This window comes from Paramisgurnus dabryanus, chromosome 18 (assembly GCF_030506205.2).
Source record: "Paramisgurnus dabryanus chromosome 18, PD_genome_1.1, whole genome shotgun sequence".
In the NCBI taxonomy this organism is placed as follows: Eukaryota; Metazoa; Chordata; class Actinopteri; order Cypriniformes; family Cobitidae; genus Paramisgurnus; species Paramisgurnus dabryanus.
In genome coordinates, this window is record NC_133354.1 from 17,370,381 (window position 1) to 17,394,641 (window position 24,261).

The window sequence follows — 24,261 nt, forward strand, 5'->3', positions numbered from 1 at the left end:
CTGATATGAACACAATCAAATTAAATTGCGGAAGTGAACCACTATTAATGACGCTTGTGGGCTTGTTTGTGCTCATTAACACTGATGACAAGCGCTTGCGGATATCTTGGCGCGAGAGTGACGCGCTGTAAACATAATTTCTGTTCATTTTCTGCTTGCCTCGGCAATCATCTTTCTTTTGTACAATTTTAGTACTTTTGCAGCAGACAGATAAAAGTGGGTTTCTGTATTTATTCTTTGATAACAAAACCAAAGGATCAAATAAAGAACAATGAGGATGCGAACAGCTCTGTCCATTTTGGCGCTTTCTCCTTAAAGGGGGGGGTTCAATGGTATTTAATGCATTTTGACTTATTAACATAGTTTAAGAGTTGGTTTCCTCCTGCTTAACATAGGCAAAGTGTCAAAAAAGCAGTTGGAGTATTTCTGTGCCGAAGGCACTTTGCCAGGGTTAGTAAGTTTCGAAAAGTTTTTTCGAAGATGGGTCTAGCTGACATGTCTTCCCCCTAAAAACCACACCGACACGTCATTTGGTGGGAGAGAAAACCAAGGACGGTAAAAGTCACAAGCATCACTATAATGGCATGAAAGAAGAAGTGTGTTTTTGGATGTAAGGTGATTAAAACCAGCCTTATGGAAACAATGGATATAGTTTGTTTATCCAGGGTAGCAGCAGAGTTTTGCGTGTGTGTTTGTTTACCGCTGGATTTCGTTAAAAAGTCCCAACTGGGTTGCATGCGGTAAGTAAGACAATCAGTGCGCAAGTGCATATAATATAAACAACATGAACATGTACTGAATCATAAGTTGTTTTGTATACAGTGTTGCATGACTTGTGACTCGCTCCTCCCGTATCCCGTGACTCCTCCTTCCGAATTTTTTCGTACGTTATCGGAAAGAATCGCTAGGATAGATCTGTCTTTTATAAATCTGATAAAACTCAAGACTCCTCGGAGATATGAAGGATGTAGTACTAACCTATAGGTACTCAAGATTAACATCAGATATGCAGAAGCAGCGTGTTATTGGAGCTTTAAAAGCTGCTGCCTAGCAACATCAGTAAATGGCTGTAGCTTGATGACGCAAGTGTACTGTGGTTCAGAACAAAATGTTATAATGTGAACAGAGACCAGCAGGCGAAGAGGGAGCGGGAGCAATCGAACTCTGGTTCGGACCAAGCAATCAAACCTAATATGAAACCACACTAAAAGGGTAAGAAGGAAATTGTTCTTTTATGAGCCTTTAAAAAAAATTTCTTCTGTGGCATCGTTGTGAAGAATCTTCCATAGCACCTTTATTCTAAAGTGTAGCCCAAGGATAAAAGTGCTCTAAATAAGAATTGCCTGCCTGCAAAATCTATCCTCACATTTATTTCAGTGTAAATGTGTTTGTTCAATGAGAGTGATTGTTTTGCTGAAAAAAACTAAAAGTAAGACACTGTTCTGACATGTTCTGGCAGTGGGAACATTTTTGATAGGTGATAACCTTTTGTACAGAGGCTTGAACCATAGACTGTAAAAAAGATGGACGATGTGACGCCACTTCCTTCCATTCTAATGAACTGAACGTAAAATGTATGACGATGGGCTCTGACATGTTACGCGAAAACATCAGTTTGGAGCCAGGGCATGCGCAGAAGGAATCGTCAAACGCTCATATGTCACATGGCCAATTCAGCAACGTCCCTTGAATGTCTCAATTTACTGGCTTGCTAAAACAAGGTAAGTTACAAATACAACTAATGACTTAAATTTAAAGACACATAATAATACACTTTATATTAAAAACAGTATGGCTATTTTTTAAATGATTTAAAATTAACAACTAGCCTATCACAATGTGTTGGACAGCAAAATTAACGATCTTTATTTCATGCAGTCTGTTTTAACCAGAGGTGGACACAACTTAAGTATTTTAGTTACATTTTACAAGCATCTGTGCTTTATCGAAATGTTTGTCTTGGGAAAAATTTACTTAACTAAAAAAATTTCACAAAACTCTAAAGCATAGAATCATACTGTGAATTCCTTTATATTACATATTAAAATTGATTTAATACCTAATTACATAAAAATTTAAGTAAAAGTAAAAAATACTAGATGTTTAATGTACTTAAATATTAAATATAAACCAAAAACTTGAAATTATGAAATGTAGTGGAGTAAAAATTATGATAATATGGTTTGGAATGCATGTTTTTCAAAGAAAAACACTGATAAAATACAAATACTTTTATGTAGAAAGTAAAAGTACTTAAGTAGTGTCCGCCTCTGGTTTTAACTAACGTAAGGCATGTTATCTTAGCTAATAAAATGTATTAATTAACTTATAAAGCCCACATTTAACATTACCGGAAAAATCCCAGTGATCCGTCAGATCCTGTAGGTCATTTTGTACAGTTATCGGTGTGAAATAACACAAAAATAAAAAATAAAGGGCCCTATTTTTATGATCTAAGCGCATTGTCTAATGCGCACAGCGCAACGTCTAAATGGGCGTGTCCTAATCCACTTTTGCTAATTTAAGGACGGGAAAAATGGTTTGTGCGCCAAGCGCATGGTCGAAAAGGGTTGGTCCTATTTTTTTAATGAGTAATGGGAGTATTTTGGGTGTAACGTGCAATAAACCAATGAGAGTCTCAGCTCTCATCCCCTTTAAAAGCCAGATGCGCTGGCGCTATGTTTAATCCCTATTTAGATGACGGACTTTGCAAACTGAAAAACTAAGCGGAGGAAGAAGATCCCCAGTTTAAGATTAATGTTAAATAATTGTGTTGTTTTTCACTTGTATTGAAATTGTTATTTTTTATTATTTTTTATTTACAAGAAAACATGTCAGATGCACTTATGGGTTTTGTATCAGCGCTCTTCATATTATTCACAGCATGCACTTTACATTAGGTAGGATGGTTTGTGTCGCTGTTAGGAATGGAGAAAAGCTGTGAATGTAGGCTGCAGATGTGAACTGAATCTCCCTCAAAGGAATAACGATGCTATCACATGACACAAAGCATAACCATATCTACTTACACCATACACTAGTTCTCCAACCATTCCATTCCACATCTTCGTCTCCGAGTCTCTCGCTCCGTACTTTCCATCCCCTACGAGCTCTAGCCTGTAGGAATAGCCCACATGTTTGGCGATCTCTGCTGCCAGCTCCACACAGTAACCTTCATACTTGTCGTTCCCAATTAGCTGTTCATGATTCTTCTTCAGCATCACATATGGAGATTCCTAAGAGTGAGAAACAGTGTAATTTAGTGTAGACTCTCTTTCACTGACCTGAGACCAGTTTTGCCCTTTTTGGTGCAATAGTTGTTTGGTAGAGACTGGGAACTGAGTGATACAGGGTGGTTGTTATGAAGAGGCTTGAAAGAAAACCTTGCATCAGCTACATCAAATGCATTCCAGCGTTTTTTCAGCTCATAAATTATAAAAGCATTACGCCTCAACTCAATCATAAAGAATGCAGAGAAATCCCTGAAAAACAAAGATGGGGTGTGCTCACATAAAAAATATACTGTACTACAAAGAACGCAGAGAAGGCATTGTATTACAGTGCTCCCGTTGTGTTACAGGCGCTGTATTACAGTCAAAGCAGAATCCTTCAGGGTTTTTTGAGTTTCAATGAAATAAGATTAATAACCACTCAAAACTTCAAGTGAGACCACAAACTGTGCTCGTAATGAGGGGAACAGTGAAGACAGCAGGGTTCAGAAACATCCACACTACCTATCACCTTCCTGAGAGGATGGTGATTCACCACAGAACGGAGAACAAGTTTCTTTTTTTTAAATAGAAAGATAGATCTTGTTGTGACAATTTGGTTTTAGAATTTGCATTACTTAAACAAAATATATATTTCCCCTTTATAAAACAAGTGATATTCCTTATACAAAAATATTATCATGTGCATGGTTACAGTAATGTTCTTACAGCTGTATCATAAAAACAAACTTTGTTTGTATGCTCTGGTAAGTATGTGGCTGCATAATGCTACAGTATGCCGAGCACAGCAATATGCACTGGACCTCATATTGAGCAGCTCTGTGTCCTAGATAAACCCTTAATGTCATGGATTCTTAGGATCATTAGCAGCTGTTTTATCAATCATTAGTCCAATGTACACACACACACACAGAATGCACAAAACATGCACACCATTTCATCTTGTTGACACTGATGACTATACTGATGAATTAATACTTCACAAGAACAGCAGAACAGAAAAAAATTAAAGAAAGTAAAACAGAAATCTTAAAAGAAATATACAATTTTAGAAAAAATATCAAAACAGTTAACTGGGGCAGTACCCTTTGAAAAGGTCCTAATATGCTCCATTTACATACAGATTTGCAAACAACTAGGTATCAATATGTACTTTTGAGGCACTTATATGGAGTTTTTGGTACCAATATGCTCCTTTGACGCACTAATATGCATATTTGCGGTACTAATATGGAGTTTTTGGTACCCATTTGCTCCTTTGAGACACTATGCATATTTGAGGTACTAAGTTTGAGTCTTTGGTACCAATATTTACCTTTGAGGGTACTAATATGGAGTCTTTGGTACCAATATGTACAGTACCTTTGAGGTTCTTATATGCACTCTTTGGTACCAGTACCTTTGAGGTACTATGGAATCTTTGGTACCAATATGCTCCTTTGAGTTACTAACATTTACCTTTAAGGGTACTAATATATACTCTTTGGAACCAATATGTAACTTTGAGGTACTAATATGCTCATTTGAAGTACTAATATGCTTTTTTTGATACCAATATGTACCTGGAATTAGGCTACTAATGTTTTTTTGAGATACTAATATGGAGTTTTTGGTACAAATATGTACATTTGAGGTTCTATGCACTCTCTGGTACCAATATGCACTTTGTGGTACCAATAAGCTTCTTTGAGGAATTAATATGTACCTTTGAGGTACTAATATGAACTCTTTGGTACCAATATGTACATTTGAGGTTCTATGCACTCTCTAGTACTAATATGCACTCTTTGGTACCAATATGCTCCTTTGAGGCTCTAATATGTACCTTTGAGGTACTAATATGAGCTCTTTGGTACCAATATGCTCCTTTGATGCACTAATATATACCTTTGAGGCAATAATATGTACCTTTGAGGTACTAACACACACTCTTTGGTAACAATATGCTTCTTTGAGGTACTAATATGAACTCTTTGGTACCAATATGCTCCTTTGAGGCACTTATATGTACCTTTGAGGCACTAATATGTATCTTTGAGGCACTAATATGTACCTTTGAGGCACCAATGTGTACCTTTGAGGTACTAACACACACTCTTTGGTACCAAAATGCTTCTTTGAGGTACTGATATGTACCTATTAGGAACTAATTATGTACTTTTGAGGTACTAATATAAACTCTTTGGTACCAATATGCTCCTTTGAGGCACTTATATGTACCTTTGAGGTACTAATATGAACTCTTTGGTACCAATATGTACATTTGAGGTTCTATGCACTCTCTAGTACTAATATGCACTCTTTGGTACCAATATGCTCCTTTGAGGCTCTAATATGTACCTTTGAGGTACTAATATGAGCTCTTTGGTACCAATATGCTCCTTTGATGCACTAATATATACCTTTGAGGCAATAATATGTACCTTTGAGGTACTAACACACACTCTTTGGTAACAATATGCTTCTTTGAGGTACTAATATGAACTCTTTGGTACCAATATGCTCCTTTGAGGCACTTATATGTACCTTTGAGGCACTAATATGTATCTTTGAGGCACTAATATGTACCTTTGAGGCACCAATGTGTACCTTTGAGGTACTAACACACACTCTTTGGTACCAAAATGCTTCTTTGAGGTACTAATATGTACCTATTAGGAACTAATTATGTACTTTTGAGGTACTAATATAAACTCTTTGGTACCAATATGCTCCTTTGAGGCACTTATATGTACCTTTGAGGTACTAATATGAACTCTTTGGTACCAATATGTACATTTGAGGTTCTATGCACTCTCTAGTACTAATATGCACTCTTTGGTACCAATATGCTCCTTTGAGGCTCTAATATGTACCTTTGAGGTACTAATATGAGCTCTTTGGTACCAATATGCTCCTTTGATGCACTAATATATACCTTTGAGGCAATAATATGTACCTTTGAGGTACTAACACACACTCTTTGGTAACAATATGCTTCTTTGAGGTACTAATATGAACTCTTTGGTACCAATATGCTCCTTTGAGGCACTTATATGTACCTTTGAGGCACTAATATGTATCTTTGAGGCACTAATATGTACCTTTGAGGCACCAATGTGTACCTTTGAGGTACTAACACACACTCTTTGGTACCAAAATGCTTCTTTGAGGTACTAATATGTACCTATTAGGAACTAATTATGTACTTTTGAGGTACTAATATAAACTCTTTGGTACCAATATGCTCCTTTGAGGCACTTATATGTACCTTTGAGGCACTAATATGTATCTTTGAGGCACTAATATGTACCTTTGAGGCACCAATGTGTACCTTTGAGGTACTAACACACACTCTTTGGTACCAAAATGCTTCTTTGAGGTACTAATATGTACCTATTAGGAACTAATTATGTACTTTTGAGGTACTAATATAAACTCTTTGGTACCAATATGCTCCTTTGAGGCACTTATATGTACCTTTGAGGCACTAATATGTATCTTTGAGGCACTAATATGTACCTTTGAGGCACCAATGTGTATACCTTTGAGGTACTAACACACACTCTTTGGTACCAAAATGCTTCTTTGAGGTACTAATATGTACCTATTAGGAACTAATTATGTACTTTTGAGGTACTAATATAAACTCTTTGGTACCAATATGCTTATTTGAGGCACTAATATGTACCTTTGAGACACTAATATGTACGTTTGAGGCACTAATGTGTACCTTTGAGGCACTAACATACACTCTTTGGTACCAATATGCTTCTTTGAGGTACTAATATGTACCTTTGAGGAACTAATATGAATTCTTTGGTACCAATATACTTCCTTGAGGTACTAATATGAACTCTTTAGGTGCAAAGGTGACTTTTGAAAGGGAACCGCCCCAGTGACAGCTAGGGACCATTTTTTGACCATTCTTTTCATGGGCAGGGGCACATGCACCAAATATCTTCTGTGTCAAGCTTCAAAAGAAAAACAAATAAAAATCAAAACCATCTAGGGCTGAGCAATATAGCTGCAATAGGGATATCACTATTTTATCACTATTTCGGCATTTTGATGATATTTAATATATATCTTGACATTTATGTATTTGCTCTGAGGTAGCTTCAAAAGGTAGGGGTTTTTTTTGCTTCAAAATGTCAGATTCCTATGACTGATGGCAAGTCATTGATTCAAAGACCTTCCTGATGTTCACACAACACTGATCGATACACATATTAATAAACTTACAAGAATGGTGGTGACTATATAAGTCCTGTTTTGCAGTCCATACGTCTCGTTGAGCATGTTGGTGTAAGTTGCTGTGCTCACATATTTCTCATGTTCATTCCAATAGCCCACCTGAAGACAGACAGAAGCAATGTCACAGCAGTGTGCATACGGTTGTCACAGCCACTATTTTTAGAATGTTAAATATTCATTTTGATGGCTTAAGAGGAGCTGTAATCACTTGAAATGCATGCGTGGCTCTTTAAGCTTCCTGTGAATAACACTTCATTGACTTTCAGCAGTCAGTGACTTTCAGGTGCAGCCTCATCATTACCAGTCACATTAATGTCAAGAGAATGTCAAGCCAAGTGTGGTCTAAGATTTTTAAGTCAGAAGTCAATTTAAGTCAATTTAAAAAATATACCTTTTACTAATATTCCTTACTGGATATTAAACTGTTTTTGCATTACAAATAAATCCATTACTTTTGCCAATATATCACCATCTCTGTTTAAAGCATAAAATTGCAAGTCACTTTACATAATTATATTTGCATTTGTTTAAACAACTGACATTTCCTGCTAAACATGACCCTCTATGGATCATCATTATGTGCTTATTTTATTTATTTTTACCAAAAATGTTACGGATTCCAGCTTTAAGTAACCAGTCAAATAGCGAGTGTATATGAGAAGATTTGAATTACTTTCTTGGGTCCCGTTGGGCTAAACTCCATCACACTGACAGTGAAGTTTGTCCGATGCCCTTTGTCATTAAACTGAACGTTTCCAGTTAGTCCTTCAAACTTCACCTGCAAAGAAAAATGACATAAATAGACTGTTCATCATTTACTCATTCCCCATCAGCCATTTTTTGAAAAGTTGCCTTTCAGCATTTTTTGTGATTTTCACAAAAGTTTCAGAAAATGCCTTCCAGGAAAATGTTCTTCAAAAAAATAAAAATAAACAAATATATCAAATAAAAGAACAGACCCTGTTCTTTCAAACAAACAATAAACAAACCAAACGGGAAAAAAAAATTTTTTTGCGTATTTTTGCTCTGCTTATAAACTCTTAAATATAGGTATTTTTCTTCAAAAATAGTTTTTTAGCAAAAAGCTAAAATAATTGCATTTTTGTGAAAGAATTTTGTTAGAGATCAGATTCAGAATGATTATCAAAACATACCCAGAGTTTAAAATTAGCAAATAACGTTTTGGCTTCAGTTTTTTCATATTTTCATAAAGTGTGGATAATCACGGTATCGCAGATAAACATAAAAATTTATCAGGAACACCTTTTTTGACGAGATAACTAGTCAATGGCGGGGAAAGAGTTAACTTCAAATCTCTAAATGCATTTGCATTCTTCTGCAAACCCATTATGCACAAAATTGTTAAGGCTGCTGGAGCTTTTTCTACAGGTTACCTGCTGTAAGGCTCTCTGAATGTCAATGCCCTGACCCCAGGGTGCGGGAGGATTTGCCAAACATTCCCCCGCATTCCCCCTGCGAGAGACATCGATGCGTTGCTTTCTCAGGTTCTGGAACGCAGTGGCCATGACGGTCACCCCGTCATAGGTAAGAGCTCCAGTGTACTGAAAAGAGCAGGGGAGAAGAAGGACATACAGTAGCAATGCAAACTATTTACATCCTCTGAGAAGATCAAAGAACAGCATACTCCATTTACCAAAGTCACTTTCATAGTAAGCTATGCATTTAAAAAGCATGCATGTCCTTTGGGAATGAAACCCATGACTTTGGCATTGTCAGTGCCCAATATTTCTAGTAAATCCTGGTGCAACAGAATAAAATCAATGTTTTTTTTAAGGAGGGTTTATAACTTTTGAAGACGTCAACCTTGCTGTACCTTCAGTCTCCTTTTGGGACTTTTCAAGTCTTTACTGTCAAACTCCAGCCAGTCTTGTATCATTCTGCTGACAGCAGGATCTGTGTAGTTCATGAGCTGAAAGCCAGTCAAATTGGCACCTCCCTTTCTGAATTCTGTGAGATTAAGATCCATAAATCCCTAAAGGCAAACACATCAAAATCTTTTTCATTGATATGTCTAGCCGCAAAGTAATAACAATCCTGTCTGCGAGACCAAACATTGAGTACTAACATTTAAAACTGTTTAGAGCAGTGGTTTTCAAACCCTGGGTCGCGACCCTCTGGTGGGTCGCGGAAATTAAAAACTGGGTCGCCAGAAAGATTAAAAAAAAATGTTACTAAAATAATTTATTAAATTTTATTATAAAAACTATAATAATTACAACACACTTGAATAAAAGCACAGTAAAAATATATTTTAAATACACGAAATAAAAAAAATACTCCACCTCTGTGTCACATGACCCATGTGCGTGCGCAGCTTACTATATTAAATTCATAGACAGTAGATTAAATTGCGCACGGGGTCACAGCCATTTTTTAGATGATGAAGGCATGAAGGGGAAATAAAAACTCCTAAATAAAAATAAAAATGTGTTTGGTCTGATGTGAAAAAAATATATATTTTAAATGCATTTGATTGGTTTGTCGAAAGTGAGCGTGGAAATGTTTAGTTGTTTGCTAAGCATAGCGCCACCGTTAAGACACAAGTGTTGCAGTGACATTGTTCTGCTGTTATCTTTGAACTATTTTCGTTGCTGAAACAACAAAAACAGTCAACATTGCGTCCAAAATGTAAGTGACTAAATATTAATGACTTGTTTAGTGAACTGTCATATAAAATCTGTAAATTTTCAACCGTGATGTGATGCTGCTTAACTGTGTCATGTAATCAAAAACTTCACATTTTTAACACAGTATGTTTAACCCACTTTGTTAACACACTCGCTCACTTTGTGTTTGCTGCGCTTATTTGTTTAACTAAGCGTTATTACATTATGCACTTTCGGTCGTCATTGAGACTAAAGGATGCAGAATCATCGTGTTTTGGTGATTGTTATTGGAGTTTTCATCTTGTCCCTGATAAGCAGACAAGTGTTGATGTAGAGCCCTGCGACGTGTTTTTAGACTGCTTCAATAGGCAAGATCCAATCTTTACGACTCCTCCGTTGTGTTGCGTATGTCAGTTCTTCCTCGTTTTTAGTCCATTATAATAATTAATGATATTAAGAATTGCAGTGAGGTTGATCTCATTTGTGCCCCCTGGAAAAATGAAATGCCCGTCTGTGAATTTGTGTTTGGCGTCGGGTCTGCTCATTGTTATACATACAGATGCGCGCGTGCACATTTCACATGGCTCACTCCACTCTGATGGCTTTCGCCCCCGCCCTGCTTCATTCTACTAAGGGGTGTGTGTGTGTGTGTGTGGGGGGGGGGTTAGAGTGTGGGTCGCATAATTTTTATTTTTTTAAATTAGGGTCGCTCCTAAAAAAGTTTGAAAACCACTGGTTTAGAGCACACCATCAAATGCAATCATTTAAATTGCATGACTAATTGATATCCAGGAATTAGACTACAAGGTACATTTATGGTGAATATATTTTACCATTTAGGAAATGGCACAGTACAATATCCTTTCAAATAGAGATAAAGTGCACAAGATGAACCCATACTGTAATTATAGTCAGAGTAGTTTTCAGACACCATTATATCCTCTTAACACTAAATCTTGAAATACTTCCAAAGAGAAACCAAGGCTTTATGGTACCATTTCAGTTATGAGTATAAAGTTGAAGTAGTGCTTGCCATGGCTACTAAGTGAAGTACATAGTTCAACACTTCAGTAATTGAAGTGAAAGCTACAATGAGATCTATAAAGAAATGCATGCTGGGTAAACCTCACACTAACCTTGTGGTAAACATCTAATTGTATCTCTGTGTTTGTATGTTTGCTAACTTGGGTGATCAGATTTTATTGAAATGAACCTCAGGAGACAACATGCTGCATTAGATGCAGTTTTTATCATAATTTGTTATGGAATGACATCTTTATCATCATTGCTGAATTGGATTATGTACTTGGCAAGAGTCTTGCATTTGGGAGAATTGTATTTTCTTCCCCTAAAAGAACCCAATTATGTGTTTCCGATGCTTCCTGTGAAATCACAGTTCAGTGAAATACTTTTTTCAGAGACCCAATTATATTTTGACAAATATTTTGTTGTACACATTCGCTGTTAAAATATAAGGCATTCATGAGAACTTTCTGTCTTCTGATGATATAAAAAATGCAGCTCTTAGGAGACCATTGCAAATCTGCCTTTAATCATTTCTATGGATGACAGTCATTCCAGTGTATGTTGAAATAGAGATTAGTATTGTTTTGTGAGTATTCAAATTCTGAAAACATCTTTTGGTTTTCATTTCCTGCAAATAAAAATCAACATATCCACATACTAACCTGCATACATACAATTATTTTGATATTTATTGTTGATTTTAAATATTCTGTATTAAAGCTGTATTAAAGCTAATATTAATATTAATATAATAACATTTTCTTTACACTTAATTCTTTAGAAATACTTAAATGTTTTTATTAACATCGTCCTGTAGTCAAGAATTTTATTGGTTAAAATGCATTTTTGAGCATTATAATAGTAAATATAAATGTTTTACCTGTTACAGTAATTTCTTCATGTTTTAAAACACCTTGGGGCCTATCATACACCCGACGCAATGCAGTGCATTAAATTCCTGTCATTAAAGCTGCGGTCAGCAACTTTTTTGATCATATTTATTTATCATATTTACTAAAACCAACACTATACTCCGATAGAACAACATAAATGAGAGTATTTAAGAAAAAAACCCGCGCTTCTAGCTACACCTAGAGCATGTTATTTGTTTAGCAAAAATCCACCGCTCCCGGTTCATTTGGTCCAATCAGCGCAGGCCGGTTCACTTGGTCCAATCAGTGCAGGGCTGTGTAAAATCTGCCTGTCAATCACAGTTCCTGCACGCGTCGCAGATCCCCCCTCCCACTTGTGCGCATTACAATATCACATGCATCCGCCTGAAGTTCACATGTGTTTTGAACGCAGTGTGATGGCGGAGAGAACATTCACTTACAAACTTCTGATTCCTCGGTTAACAACCAGAGCTAGGAAAACAACCAATGAAAAGAAGGAAACAAAGATAGAAAGTGACCATCCCTGTAATAAAACTAGAAGGATCAATATCGGACCGGCATTTGAAATGTGGAGGTAGCTGGATGCAGAGCTTGCCACATTTCTTCTCGACAGGTAATTGTGCTTTATCAACCATTGATTGATTGTATTTCTGAGTGTTATGTAAGTAATCTAAGTATTCTTGCTAAGTATGCGTTCACAATAATACTGGTGCACACGCACTGACGAGGACGAGCTCGAAGGGAGGTTACTCTGTGGTAGTGGGGGAGGGGCATGAAATTGTAAATATTTACATCAGCTCAAACTTCCAGAGTTGCCGACCGCAGCTTTAAATTAGCAAAAGTGGATTCGGACACACCCTTTTACATTGTGCGCCATGCACTTTAGACCATGTGCTTAGATCATTAAAATAGGCTCTCTTGAATGTAACTCTATACCCTTGCCTCATTTAGTATATGCAGATCTATGAATATGCGAATTAGTCCCCGCCTCTACTTAATCAGACAGCTCGGACCATAGATACGAATAGATGCTACATTCGGCAGTTTCAGATACATAACTACTAAGTTCGGTTTCACACAATGCATATGTGAACTGCGCCTTTGCAGCACTAATCTTTTAGCGCTGATGTTAACAGGTTACAGCACTCACCCTGCATGTGTGAGCAGAGTTGAACAGCAGTGCTGCAATTGGTTATGTGCCAAATTTATATGGCATACATACATAATATCTATAACTCCAACTATTGATCCACGCATTCAACTGTGCTGATATGATTGGTTACATGTTTGTGGCGTTGGAGACCAAGGCGATTTTAAACAGCGTGAATGAGACTCAGCAATGGGGCAAACATGAATTTGCACATGGCTTGTCTTAAAACAAATTAAAAAGGCACATAGACATATAACAATAAAATCCCAAATTTCCCCACAGTGGGACTTTAAAGGGATAGTTCACCTGTTTGACTTTCATCCGTGGAACACAAAAATAGATGTTAGGCTTAATGTTGGTGACTGACAGCCTCAGTCCCCCTTTACTTTCATTTTCCGGAAAAATGGACAGACAACATTTTCCACATTCCACTAAACCTAAGAATTTTTGGTACGTTTATTAAGCCATTATTATTTTTCATAAAACCTTATCCACTCAATCACTCACTCCCATTTAAGAACGTACAAATGTAAATTTACCACATCTGAGCGAGTAATCTGCAATCTTTCTGCATTTTGAAATGCATTTAAAAGCATCTCACTCCCCAGTCGCATAGAAAAGGGAAGAAAAACTAACAATACAGTATATTGCACATCGTCACCATCGATTTCTCTGAGCATTTTCTATGAGCGCACCATCAATGTGCAAAAGATTAACCAACAATAGATGCTAAATAGCTATTAAACACTTAAAAATAAAGATTAAGGGCTTTCACAGCGTTACCATATACAAAAATAAAAAAAGAATATTTTAAGTCATTCACAAATCATTTATCTTTCAACCTTTACCATCATAAAGAACCTTTTTTGTAACTAATATTAAAGGTACTTTATAAAATCCCACAACAAAAAATGTGACTCTGTCTGTGAAAACCCAGCTTAAGTTTTGTGTGTGAGAGAGAGATTTAGGCTACAGATTTTTTACAAAAATCATCCTACATAATGCAAAGAACATTCTGTGAAAAATAACCCTTTTTTTTTAAATCGACTGAGTGACAAATAGACACAGACATGATCACAAATTATTCTTCTATATGGCAAGAGTGTGTAGTCTCAAAGTTCATTCATGCAGACCAAGAGATGATTGCAAGAAATTAGCTGCTTCACTTACCAGGTTTGCTAGTATGTAGTGGTAATTCTTCAAGTTCTTCTTTTGCACTGCTATCTAGAGGACACAATCGCAACACAAAAGACAGTGGTAAAGTTCAACCCCGTGTCTCGCTGTCACTAATGGCAGCCCTCTTTCATTCGACTCTAATCAGAGTATAATGTTTAGCACAGTTCTCTAAATAGCAATGAATAGGTCCCATCATTCAGGAGTTAATTGCTCACTGAGCTCAGAATATCTGTGATCAGAAGGGGCAGTTGGAACTACGTGAGATGGAAGGGAGGATTGAAAGATTTGGCATCTGTCACTATAGGAAGTCCAATTACAGGGTTTAATGACTACATGTGCATCACGGCTGCAGGGACACCTGTGAAAAGCAGCGAGCTTCTGGAAGCACACAGGGGCTTTAATTGTATCTGATACTGATTTCTGATCGTTCAGTTTGGAGGGGGTTTTCTTGTCAGTTCAGAAAGTGAATAACGAAGAGAGTGCCGTGATGTTTTATAATTGAAAACATGCTCCATATACATAAAAAGTTTGAGCTTGTGTCAAATTGATCAGGTATTTACCAAGTTTAGGATGGAATTGAGTCTCTCCAGCTCACAGTCCAGAATGATCTTGTACTCTTTCTTATTATCCAGATCTTGGATGACTTTCAAGAATGCAGCCTCTGTCAGAGTGTCAAAGTTTATGGATGTCACTTGCCATGTCTTCTCTGCAGCAGTGTCCAAGATCTTTTGCAGAACTGTCAGACCTTTAAAAAAAAGAGAGAGATGAAGACTTACATGTATACAGTATATCTGAATATTCATAACAGGCAGCTGCTTGCACAGATACACATTTGCTTCAACACAATATGTTAAAGCATCTGTGTCTGAATTTTAATAAGTGAGTGATTGTTTTAAGCAGAAACTTGATAAGAATTGTTTAAACAAGTGGTTCTGAAACTTTTTGGCTTACGGCCCCCCTTGTGTATTGTGCATCTCTTTACCAACCCCCCCCCAAAGAAAATTTATGACAAAGCATACTAAAACATACAAATTTAATTAAACAAAACATATTAAATTATACAATGTAGTGCTTATTCTTCTGAGGTTTAATTATACAGAATGTGTGATAAATTAATGTATTTTATTAAATGTCATAAAACTGGGGCCCGGGCACCATTTTGCTGTCCCCAGTTTGAGAACCACTGGTTTAAACCAAACAACAACAATTTGTGATTTTCAAGAGGATTTTCAAACCATCATGACATAAATACTAAAACTTTTTTGTCAAAGAGCTAAAACACGTACTGCATACAAGTTTAAGACAACATATGGTTAAGTAAATAATGACAGATTTCAAGTAACATTTGGTGACCGAAGGTGAGATAGTAATTTAAATTCAATTAACAGAAGTTGCCCTCCAGGTGGATTGTGGGATTGGCACAAACTTCCCTAATCCATAATCATGCGGCACAAGGCTACAGCATTCTGGCGTTGTAAGTGTCATTGGGTAGATTTGTTTTAATAGAGTGAAAACAAATTGTATGTAAAGTATGTTGTAGATCAACCTTTTTGACCCAAAATTTGCAAGTGCAGTACATGTGTGGCACAGAACGTATAGTTATTCCTAAATGTAAAAAATATGATGCAAATTCTGTGATTGGAGACCATTTACTTTACTGTACATTGATACTAATGTTGTGTTATTTGTACAATATATGGTGAGGTGAACACACCTGTGTAAGTCGTTTGAGTTCAACTTTTTGCAAAATGGAAAAACTTTCAATTTATAGGATTTACAGTAAAAAATACATTGAGTTATTGAGTTGGGAAAACATCTCTCACATGCATTAAACTGCACAGGCAATTTGTCAAGCACAACACAGCAATCTGTCCACGTGAAACCATATGCTTATGATCTCATATAAAGTGTGCCTGTAAAGTGTGGATGTTTTAGGTCCGCACAGCTCGCTGCTTGGCCATTACCATTTTTCAAATTTGTTTCATAGAAACACGTTTGTCACTTCTGTAAACTGAAAATCCCTGGAGAGAATTTTAATTTTTGAGTGAACTTATTTTTAAGCACCCCTAAGGAGAAGCTCTGTCTCTATATTCAGCATGAGGTCTCCCCTGATCTGTTCCAGCACTGATCAACATCTGTTTTCACAAGATGTGCTTAAAGTCATTTAAAACAACACATTTAGCAGAATCTTGAAAGCCCATATAGGAATAAGAGGTCTTTATGTAGCCTTTATTATTACATTCCACATTGTTCTTCCATCACCACAAGCTTGCTGGTCTCTGGATGCGATATATAGTGTATCTCTCAGATGATTCATTTCCTCCAGTGCTTATTACATTTTCAAAGAAAACAGAATGTTGCATGGAGAAACTACTGCCTTTTATAATCTGCTTGATCCAAAGCCTCACTACCAAATATATGAATTAAATAGCAAAATTTTAGAAGAGGAAATGGTACAATGTGATATTAACAGTCAGAAATCTGCTGAGAGTCTGCGTTAAAATTACTGTGTTGAACAGCCTGCTGTGAATTTCATTAACAGTCAGTTTTATTGGATGTCTTCTGCCACAGAAATGAAACGTGTATGAATAAACACACTCCCTGCATCCGAAATCACAGACTGTGACAGTATGCACTGAATTCGATGCAGTACCTACTCATCAACAATTAAAACAGTATGAATATGGAAAGTATGAAGGAAATTCAGACGTACTACATGTTCATACATCATGTGTTCGTATTTGTCATAACAACAAGTGAGACATTAACTTGAATGATGTTAAACGCACAATTTAACCGCAAGGAACAACTGTTTTCCATATGTGTTTGCATTTTAATAGAGCCATGTAACCACTTTCAACATTTTTGAATATAACAACGCCTCTTCTTCTTCGTCATCGTCGTCTCCAGGGGACTCACAGGATAGTAAAGTGTCCATCGAATGCACACTTCAAAATCTTGCTAGGAGTAGTCCGAGTACTTTTCGCTTACTTTTTTTTTGAATATTCAGACATACTTCTCACCTCGCATATTGATTTTCGTCAACTTTCCACCAAGCTGATCAAGGTACACCTGCTTGTTAGTACAAGTGCTTTAGTCATGTGATGATAGTTTGCATATGGGGAAAACTAAAACAAGAATAACCAACTGTTCTTTAAAGGTTGGGGTCTAAAGCTATTTCATGCAAAATATGTTAATGCTAAAACATTACACATTTCATATTTTATTTCATTACCAGTAATAAAACACACTAAACCATTAGCAGCAATGCATCATTAAATCTAAATATTTCTGCATTCAAAAGAGTCAAAAGATGCTGATCTAGAGTACTGCACTGTGTTGTGGGTGGTCAAGCAGCTCTTGGCAACTTCAAAAGACAATCTCCTTCAGTCCTGCTGACTGTATTAAGTAAGCTGCCTGTCAGGCTTTACCTAGAGAAACAAGATCAAAGCCTTTGCATTTTTTTAAACGAAGCTACGACGCTTTAATGCAGCAATCAGCGGTGGGCTGTGCTCGGTTATGATAAGCTTGTTGGTCAATAAGCAAGCAGCCAAAAGTTAACTTCAAAGACACTGAAAATCCCCAGCTAGAAACAGCACAGCAAATGCTAGATCAATACTGACACCTATATTATTCCTACAAAGCAGCACAAACATGAAAAACACAAGGGAACAAAATAGACCGCCCCCCTTATAATCCCTGACTACGCTATTAAAATTGGGCCATGCGTAGTTCAGCAAGTCCGACATTTTAATGCAAACTCGCAAGCACTTTTATACGGGTCAGGAAATTGTTCAGAAATGCGACATAAACTATGAAACTCAAAAAAGTAAATCAAAGACAACCTAATTTGTGTATTTAAATGAATTTGCATTTGTTGTGGATGCTGGATTACACCTTCAGTCATGGATTTAGCTTATAATTGGAGCTGTCAACGCTTGTTAGTCGTACATTGTAACCCAGTGTCTCCTACACTGAAGCTTGGTGTAAGAAAAAGCTTAATTAGTTTTGCTCTTCTGTCAAAATATGTATCAAAAATAGTCTTTTGCTAACACTGTGTCTTCGAGTACTGGAGCTCTTGCATTAAATTCTTACAAATGAGGCATTTGCTCTTAGTTCAGGGTCAACTTTGTCTAGATATAAGCAGACAAAACATTATTCAGTAAATGCAGACACTTTTTTTTAAACTAAAACCAAAACTCCTTATGTGTACTTGGGTACAGTTTTCCAAGCAAAATGTTGCTCTTCACTAGTTTGAGTATTAGCATTTAAAAGTCATTTTGTGAAATGCAAAGATGTATGTTACAAATGAAAATGAGATTTGCAACTGTAATTACAGATGGCAAGGTTATTTTTTTAATTAAAAGAACAAATGTGCCAGTCAGAGCATTCATTGGCATTCATCAAAAAGACAATGAATCTGTCAGATTGCATTTCGAAACGTCCCCACATCCTTGGCCATGCCGATGCTGTGCCGCACCTGTCGCATTCATCTCAGCCCGTCTTAGCTGCTGTGCTGTCTCATACCGAAGACCAAAGCAGCTTTATCTCCCTCCGAGCAGATAAGACTGATGCCGTGTTTCGTCCTTCCCTCCTTTAGTGTATCCTAGCGCTACTGCGGCACTGGTGATAAGGGAGGATTCAGGACTGAGATGAAGGCAGGGACTGTCTTGGAAGAGCAGAACTGGCTTGGTACCACCTGTAAACACAACCCACTGCTCCGAATATCCCATGCGACAACACAAATTGAATTTACGCCTCATCCGATGTACAACACTATCGTCTTTTTTCCACAGTAAAGCATTTTCCTTCCATTAACCAAACTGGCCCTGTACTAAAAGATGCCAACTCTATTACGTGGGTCTTTGAGGAGAGTGCACATGTGCCCATCTCATTATGTTTGAGTCAGTAAACATCTGCGTGAGTTGGCAAGGACAGATTTGGGAGGAACCGCTGTAAGCGGCACAGATGATGTCCGCCCCATCTGTAACAGCTTTGAGATGATATCTGGAAGCACCTGACAAATGTTGCAGTAAACACTGTAGTGACTAGGGAGGAGTGTTCAGCATGGTAAAAAAATGTATTCAAATAAAAAATTGTCACGTAGTATTTGATACTAAATAAACAGATTTCATGGTAGAAAAGAGGCCAAGAAAAATGCAATGTATTCTATTTACCTGTGAACTCGTGGTTTAATGTGCTACATAATATGACATGAACATTTCACACACACAAGCTATCACTCACACATACACACGTACACACACAGGAAATACTAAAAGGTTTAAAATATCCCAGATACTAAGTACTGCTGTATCCAGGCAACAAGAGAGCAGCATGGGTTTCTTGAGGTAGTCGTTGTGTTTGTGTGTGTATGAAACGCTAAGTGACCTCATGATCTTAGTTCGGCAACAGCAAGCATCCGCAAAGTACACGAGTCAATAAAAGACTCTTTGCTCTGCCTGTTTCTTGATTACTACTTGATCTCCTTAACAAACTTTGTTTAGTCAATACAGTAATGTGTTAGACAAATGTTGAACAAGTTCCATATCAATGCTCTAATTTGTCCGGCATTGCTTTAATAGTGGGGATCTGTCTTTGTGTAATAATAATTTAATGTTATACTCTCACCAACCGTGGCAGTTTGATAATGATTGGATGTGGCAAATATGACAGAGTGGCACACGAGTGTCTCAAGGAATATGACGTGGCCAATGTTCATCCCTAGCCAAGTCACAAATCAAGATCTTTTACTGGACTTCAAATGAAATATTAGATCCATCTTGCAGGTATCAGGGAGCCATAAGTAAAATTATTACATCCGAGGCACGAGGAGTGTCAAAGTTTAACCATATTACAAGCCAAGCTGAAAACCTCAACAGGATTACACATCTTTCCACAGGAGACAGCTTTCACAGCAATATCTTCAAAAGCCCATAAATCACTAAATCATCCACAGTTCATCTTCATCACATCCTGAACAAAGTCAGAGTTGTAATACAACTAATAATAAAAAAGTTTCCCAGTTGCTTTTCAGAAACAGCATGTTTGGAGAATAATAAACTGACCTGAATCCGAGCTGTACATGTAGACAAACTTGGTCCATCTGTAGTGCTCGACAAGGGCAATGAGAGCATCCTGGAGCTCAGGTCTGAGCTGGATGACAAACTGGTTGTTGGTTTCGATGGGGAAGCTGGGCGTTACGAAGCACACGTGCAAAGCGCCACAGAACGACATGAGCATATTCATGGTCCTCCTGTCATACAGGCCAATGATAGCGTAGACTCCTTTGGAGAACTGGGAACAAACTGTTAAAAGCAAGAGAGAAAAAAGAGGACATCAGGTTAACTACTATTCTTATACAGTATATATTTATATTTTTGGCAGACGTTTTTATCCAAAGCAACATACGGTACAGTGAATCACAAGCTATACATTTTTTATAAGTGTGTTACCTGGGAACGATACTTTGAACTTTTGTGCTGGTAACACAACAGTCTACCAATTAAGTTACAGTAAAACTATATACACATTCAGTATATGGAGATGTAAATACATTATCATTACCCTATACCAGTCAATTTAGAGCTTATCATTTTAAATAGGCCTTGTGTAACTTTTAGCAGGATCTCTTGATAGAAATGCAATATAATATACATAACTATATTATCAGTGGTGTATAAAGACCTTAAAAACTGAACTGTATTGTTTTTATTACCTTTAAATGAGACGTTTTTATCTACAAATACCGCATACCAAACCCCTTACATGAAATTTGCCATGTTTGCCCTGCGGCAGCTATCGTAGCTTTGCTTTGCGTTTTGAGGAGGGGTGAGCTTATACATATTCTTTATCAGTTTTTATCTGGTTTTCAAATAAAAAAGGCAAGCTAAACATTGTTTAAACAAAAAGAAAACTGAGAAACAATTAAAATTGAGTATGTATGATAATAATATTTTTATTTATTTTTCTTACCCTTTTGCAAGTTAATTTACCGTACTTATAAACCTTACTTAACTTTGTACAGATTCATGTTTAAAGAAAAGAGCCCCTATTACATTGCTAAAACAACATTATTTTGTGTATTTGGTATAATACAATGTATTTGAGTAGTTTGTGGTTAAAAAACACATTATTTTCCACATACCATACATTTTTGTTGCTCCTCTATGCCGTGCCCCTTGAAACACATTGATTTTGTACAAGCACATAATTCTGAAAAGCACAGTGTCCACCGATTGGCCAGCTAAGCTGTACTTTGTGATTGGCCAGAATACCAATGTGACACTCCTTATTTTTAGATTACTCCAAATGCAGTACTGACAGGAGTTAATATTGTCTTTACTACCTTATCAATTCGGTAGAATCTGGTCCAGAAAATGCAAATGCACTCAAAAAAAATGATTCATTGGATTAACTCAATAAAATTGTGGGCAGGATTTCCATCCAATATGAATGTGTACCCCTAACTCATAAAAAACTGCTTTACACAATAAAAATATATTGAGTCCAACTTAATTTAAAGTAAATGGCAATACTCAATAAGTTACCTCAACTCAATTTAGTGTAGTCTGAATAACTCGATTTAGCGTAGTTTGAATAACTCAATGTAGTGTAGTCTGAAGAACTCAATTCTGTTATTTTATATAAAACGTTTTTATATCATACTAATTAGCATAAGCACATGTTAGCATGCTAATAATAATAACATATGATACTTTGGATGAGCATGTGAGAAGAGACTGATCTCCAAACAGGCATTAACACAGTCAGTGCTCATTGAGAGAAATATGTCACATCCACAACCTAACCACAAGCGCCACTCTTCTGCACAATTGTAACCAAACAATTAAAAAAAATATAACAAACGCTTCTAAATCAATAAGATAAACAGACATTAAAAACTATTAAGTCTTTCTCTTTACCTAAAAATGCATAAAATAACACTTAATTAAAAAAAATACTCTCCAAAAGCAGTTGCATGCAAAGCATGCTGGGAAATTCTTTTTCCAGAACCCAAACTCAAACTAATTGTGTTAACGCAATTAAAAAGAAATCAATAAATTATAGTACATATTTATTTTGTGTTATACTAATTAAATATACTTATTGCTCTTACAGAGGTATTTTACATTTATTGAACACAATTTTAATGTGTCATTTCTAAGAAGGGCTTGAATAAACAAGCTCGATCAACTTTACCAGCAGAACGTAACAGATAAGGTAAGGTAAGGTAACTAAAACATTAAAACCATGACTTCATTTGTGATCGTAGAAACAACAAACAACAAGGGCTAGTCTACACTGCTCAAAACTTGCTTTTGAACCATGGTTTAGTCAGTAGTAATTTTCATATTTAATTCTTTAAATATGAAAACATACTACTTACAGGCTGTATTTCAAAAGCGGGCAGAATTACAGTATCATAATGACCATCATGTCAACGTCAACAGGAAGTAAACTGTGTCTTACAATCCATGTGTTTGTTGTAGTCCAAGAAAAGTGATCTAAGTTGGAAGTGAAAACTCGCATCATTGTACTTTTTTACCTTTGGAGTTTGTACCTTTGTATACCTTTAACACTTACACCAAAGGAAATCAGGAATCGGATAATTGGTGCTCTTTAAAAAAAGAGGGAAAATTCCCAATGGACTGACAAATATATGTTAATTTAAGATATTTTCCTTGTAAACAAGTCTCAATGTGTTTGTTAGGAAACAAGACAAATAATACTTTTTGTCAACCAAACATTAAAAACACTTGAGAGCTTCATTTCATCTACACTTGTAACATCTTCAATCAATCAATAAACAGGGTTGACACAAGAGTGCGATAGTCAATAAAACATTATAAAAAATGATGTCCTGATTACCCCCAAAGCTCTTCCCCTAGTAAAAAACAAGACCTCAGTGTGTCATGCTCTGCATTTTTCTTAGTAATTACAGTGACAGTGAACCATCCACCCACCAATCATTGCTGTTTCAGCCCCCTCACAGTCATCTAAACCCCATGTCCTTAAGCAGCGTATGGCCATTGATTTCACTGCAGTACTCAAGATGAGAACCTGTTCCATATGAGTCCGTTATTATAGCGTCAAAGTTGAAAATCTACAGAACATCCTGAAAACAATGTGTGTTGACATCTTAATGCTCAGTTTATTGGCAGATCTCACTCCTATAAAGTACCCTGAGAACAACACTACTGAACCTTCTTACATTTTGACCTGGACGCAAGGGATAGTTCACCACAAAATTAAAAATTTCTCTTTATTTATTCACCCTCAGGCCATCCGACATGTTGCTGACATTTTTCTTCAGAAGAACAATAAAGAAAATCTTTTGCAGAAACCGCAGTGCTCTGTGATTCATATAATGCAAGTACAGTAAATCCCAATTTAACCAATGCCTATAGGATGGCTTGAGGGTGAGATCATTTTGGGTAAACTAAGATGAGAAAACAAAAAACAATAAAACACCAAACATTTACCATAAATCGTAGTGGCTAAAAATGGCCTCAAAAGAGATTTCAAGCCAAGACCTTTTTATTAATTTCAGCTAACATATAATTCCAGAGGATATTTGTGTTATTTGCATTCATACATGTAGGGTAGGGTTCCCTGGGGCTTTGAGGATGTGAATGAGGGACCTGCCAGTGTTGTGGCAAACTTCTTCTCTAAATCTTCCCTTCAGGCAAGCAAACTTTAAAACCAACCACAGAAAACAACACTAACCTTTTCTGTGAATAATTCAAATAGCAGATAGCCTTCTCTGCTCCTCATATCTGTATCTCTGATTGACAACAACCAGCACGGTTTAAGCTTCATTTTCGATTATAATTACCATAATTTCTCACACAGATCTGCTAGTGTGGACTGGCAAATGTACTGTCACTGGGAGATATGTATCTTTTAAAACAGCCGATAAA

At 36.6% G+C, this 24,261-nt stretch overlaps 1 protein-coding gene across 5 annotated transcripts in view; it reads right to left on the reverse strand.

Annotated features, from left to right (window-relative positions):
• The window catches only part of gria1b (glutamate receptor, ionotropic, AMPA 1b), a 55,067-nt gene that overhangs the window by 23,525 nt on the left and 7,281 nt on the right, over positions 1–24,261 (reverse strand). For all 5 annotated transcript variants that reach the window (XR_010544105.2, XR_010544104.1, XM_065287034.2 and 2 more), the window contains exons 3-10: positions 20,407–20,646; positions 14,899–15,083; positions 14,333–14,386; positions 9,301–9,459; positions 8,861–9,028; positions 8,140–8,244; positions 7,455–7,565; positions 3,030–3,236 (exon numbers count right to left, since the gene is read on the reverse strand). Coding sequence is in view for 3 of the 5 variants with exons in the window: in XM_065287034.2 (XP_065143106.1) it covers positions 3,030–3,236; positions 7,455–7,565; positions 8,140–8,244; positions 8,861–9,028; positions 9,301–9,459; positions 14,333–14,386; positions 14,899–15,083; positions 20,407–20,646 (1,229 nt within the window). In the remaining 2 variants the exon portion in view is untranslated. The remainder of the gene's footprint in view (positions 1–3,029; positions 3,237–7,454; positions 7,566–8,139; positions 8,245–8,860; positions 9,029–9,300; positions 9,460–14,332; positions 14,387–14,898; positions 15,084–20,406; positions 20,647–24,261) is intronic.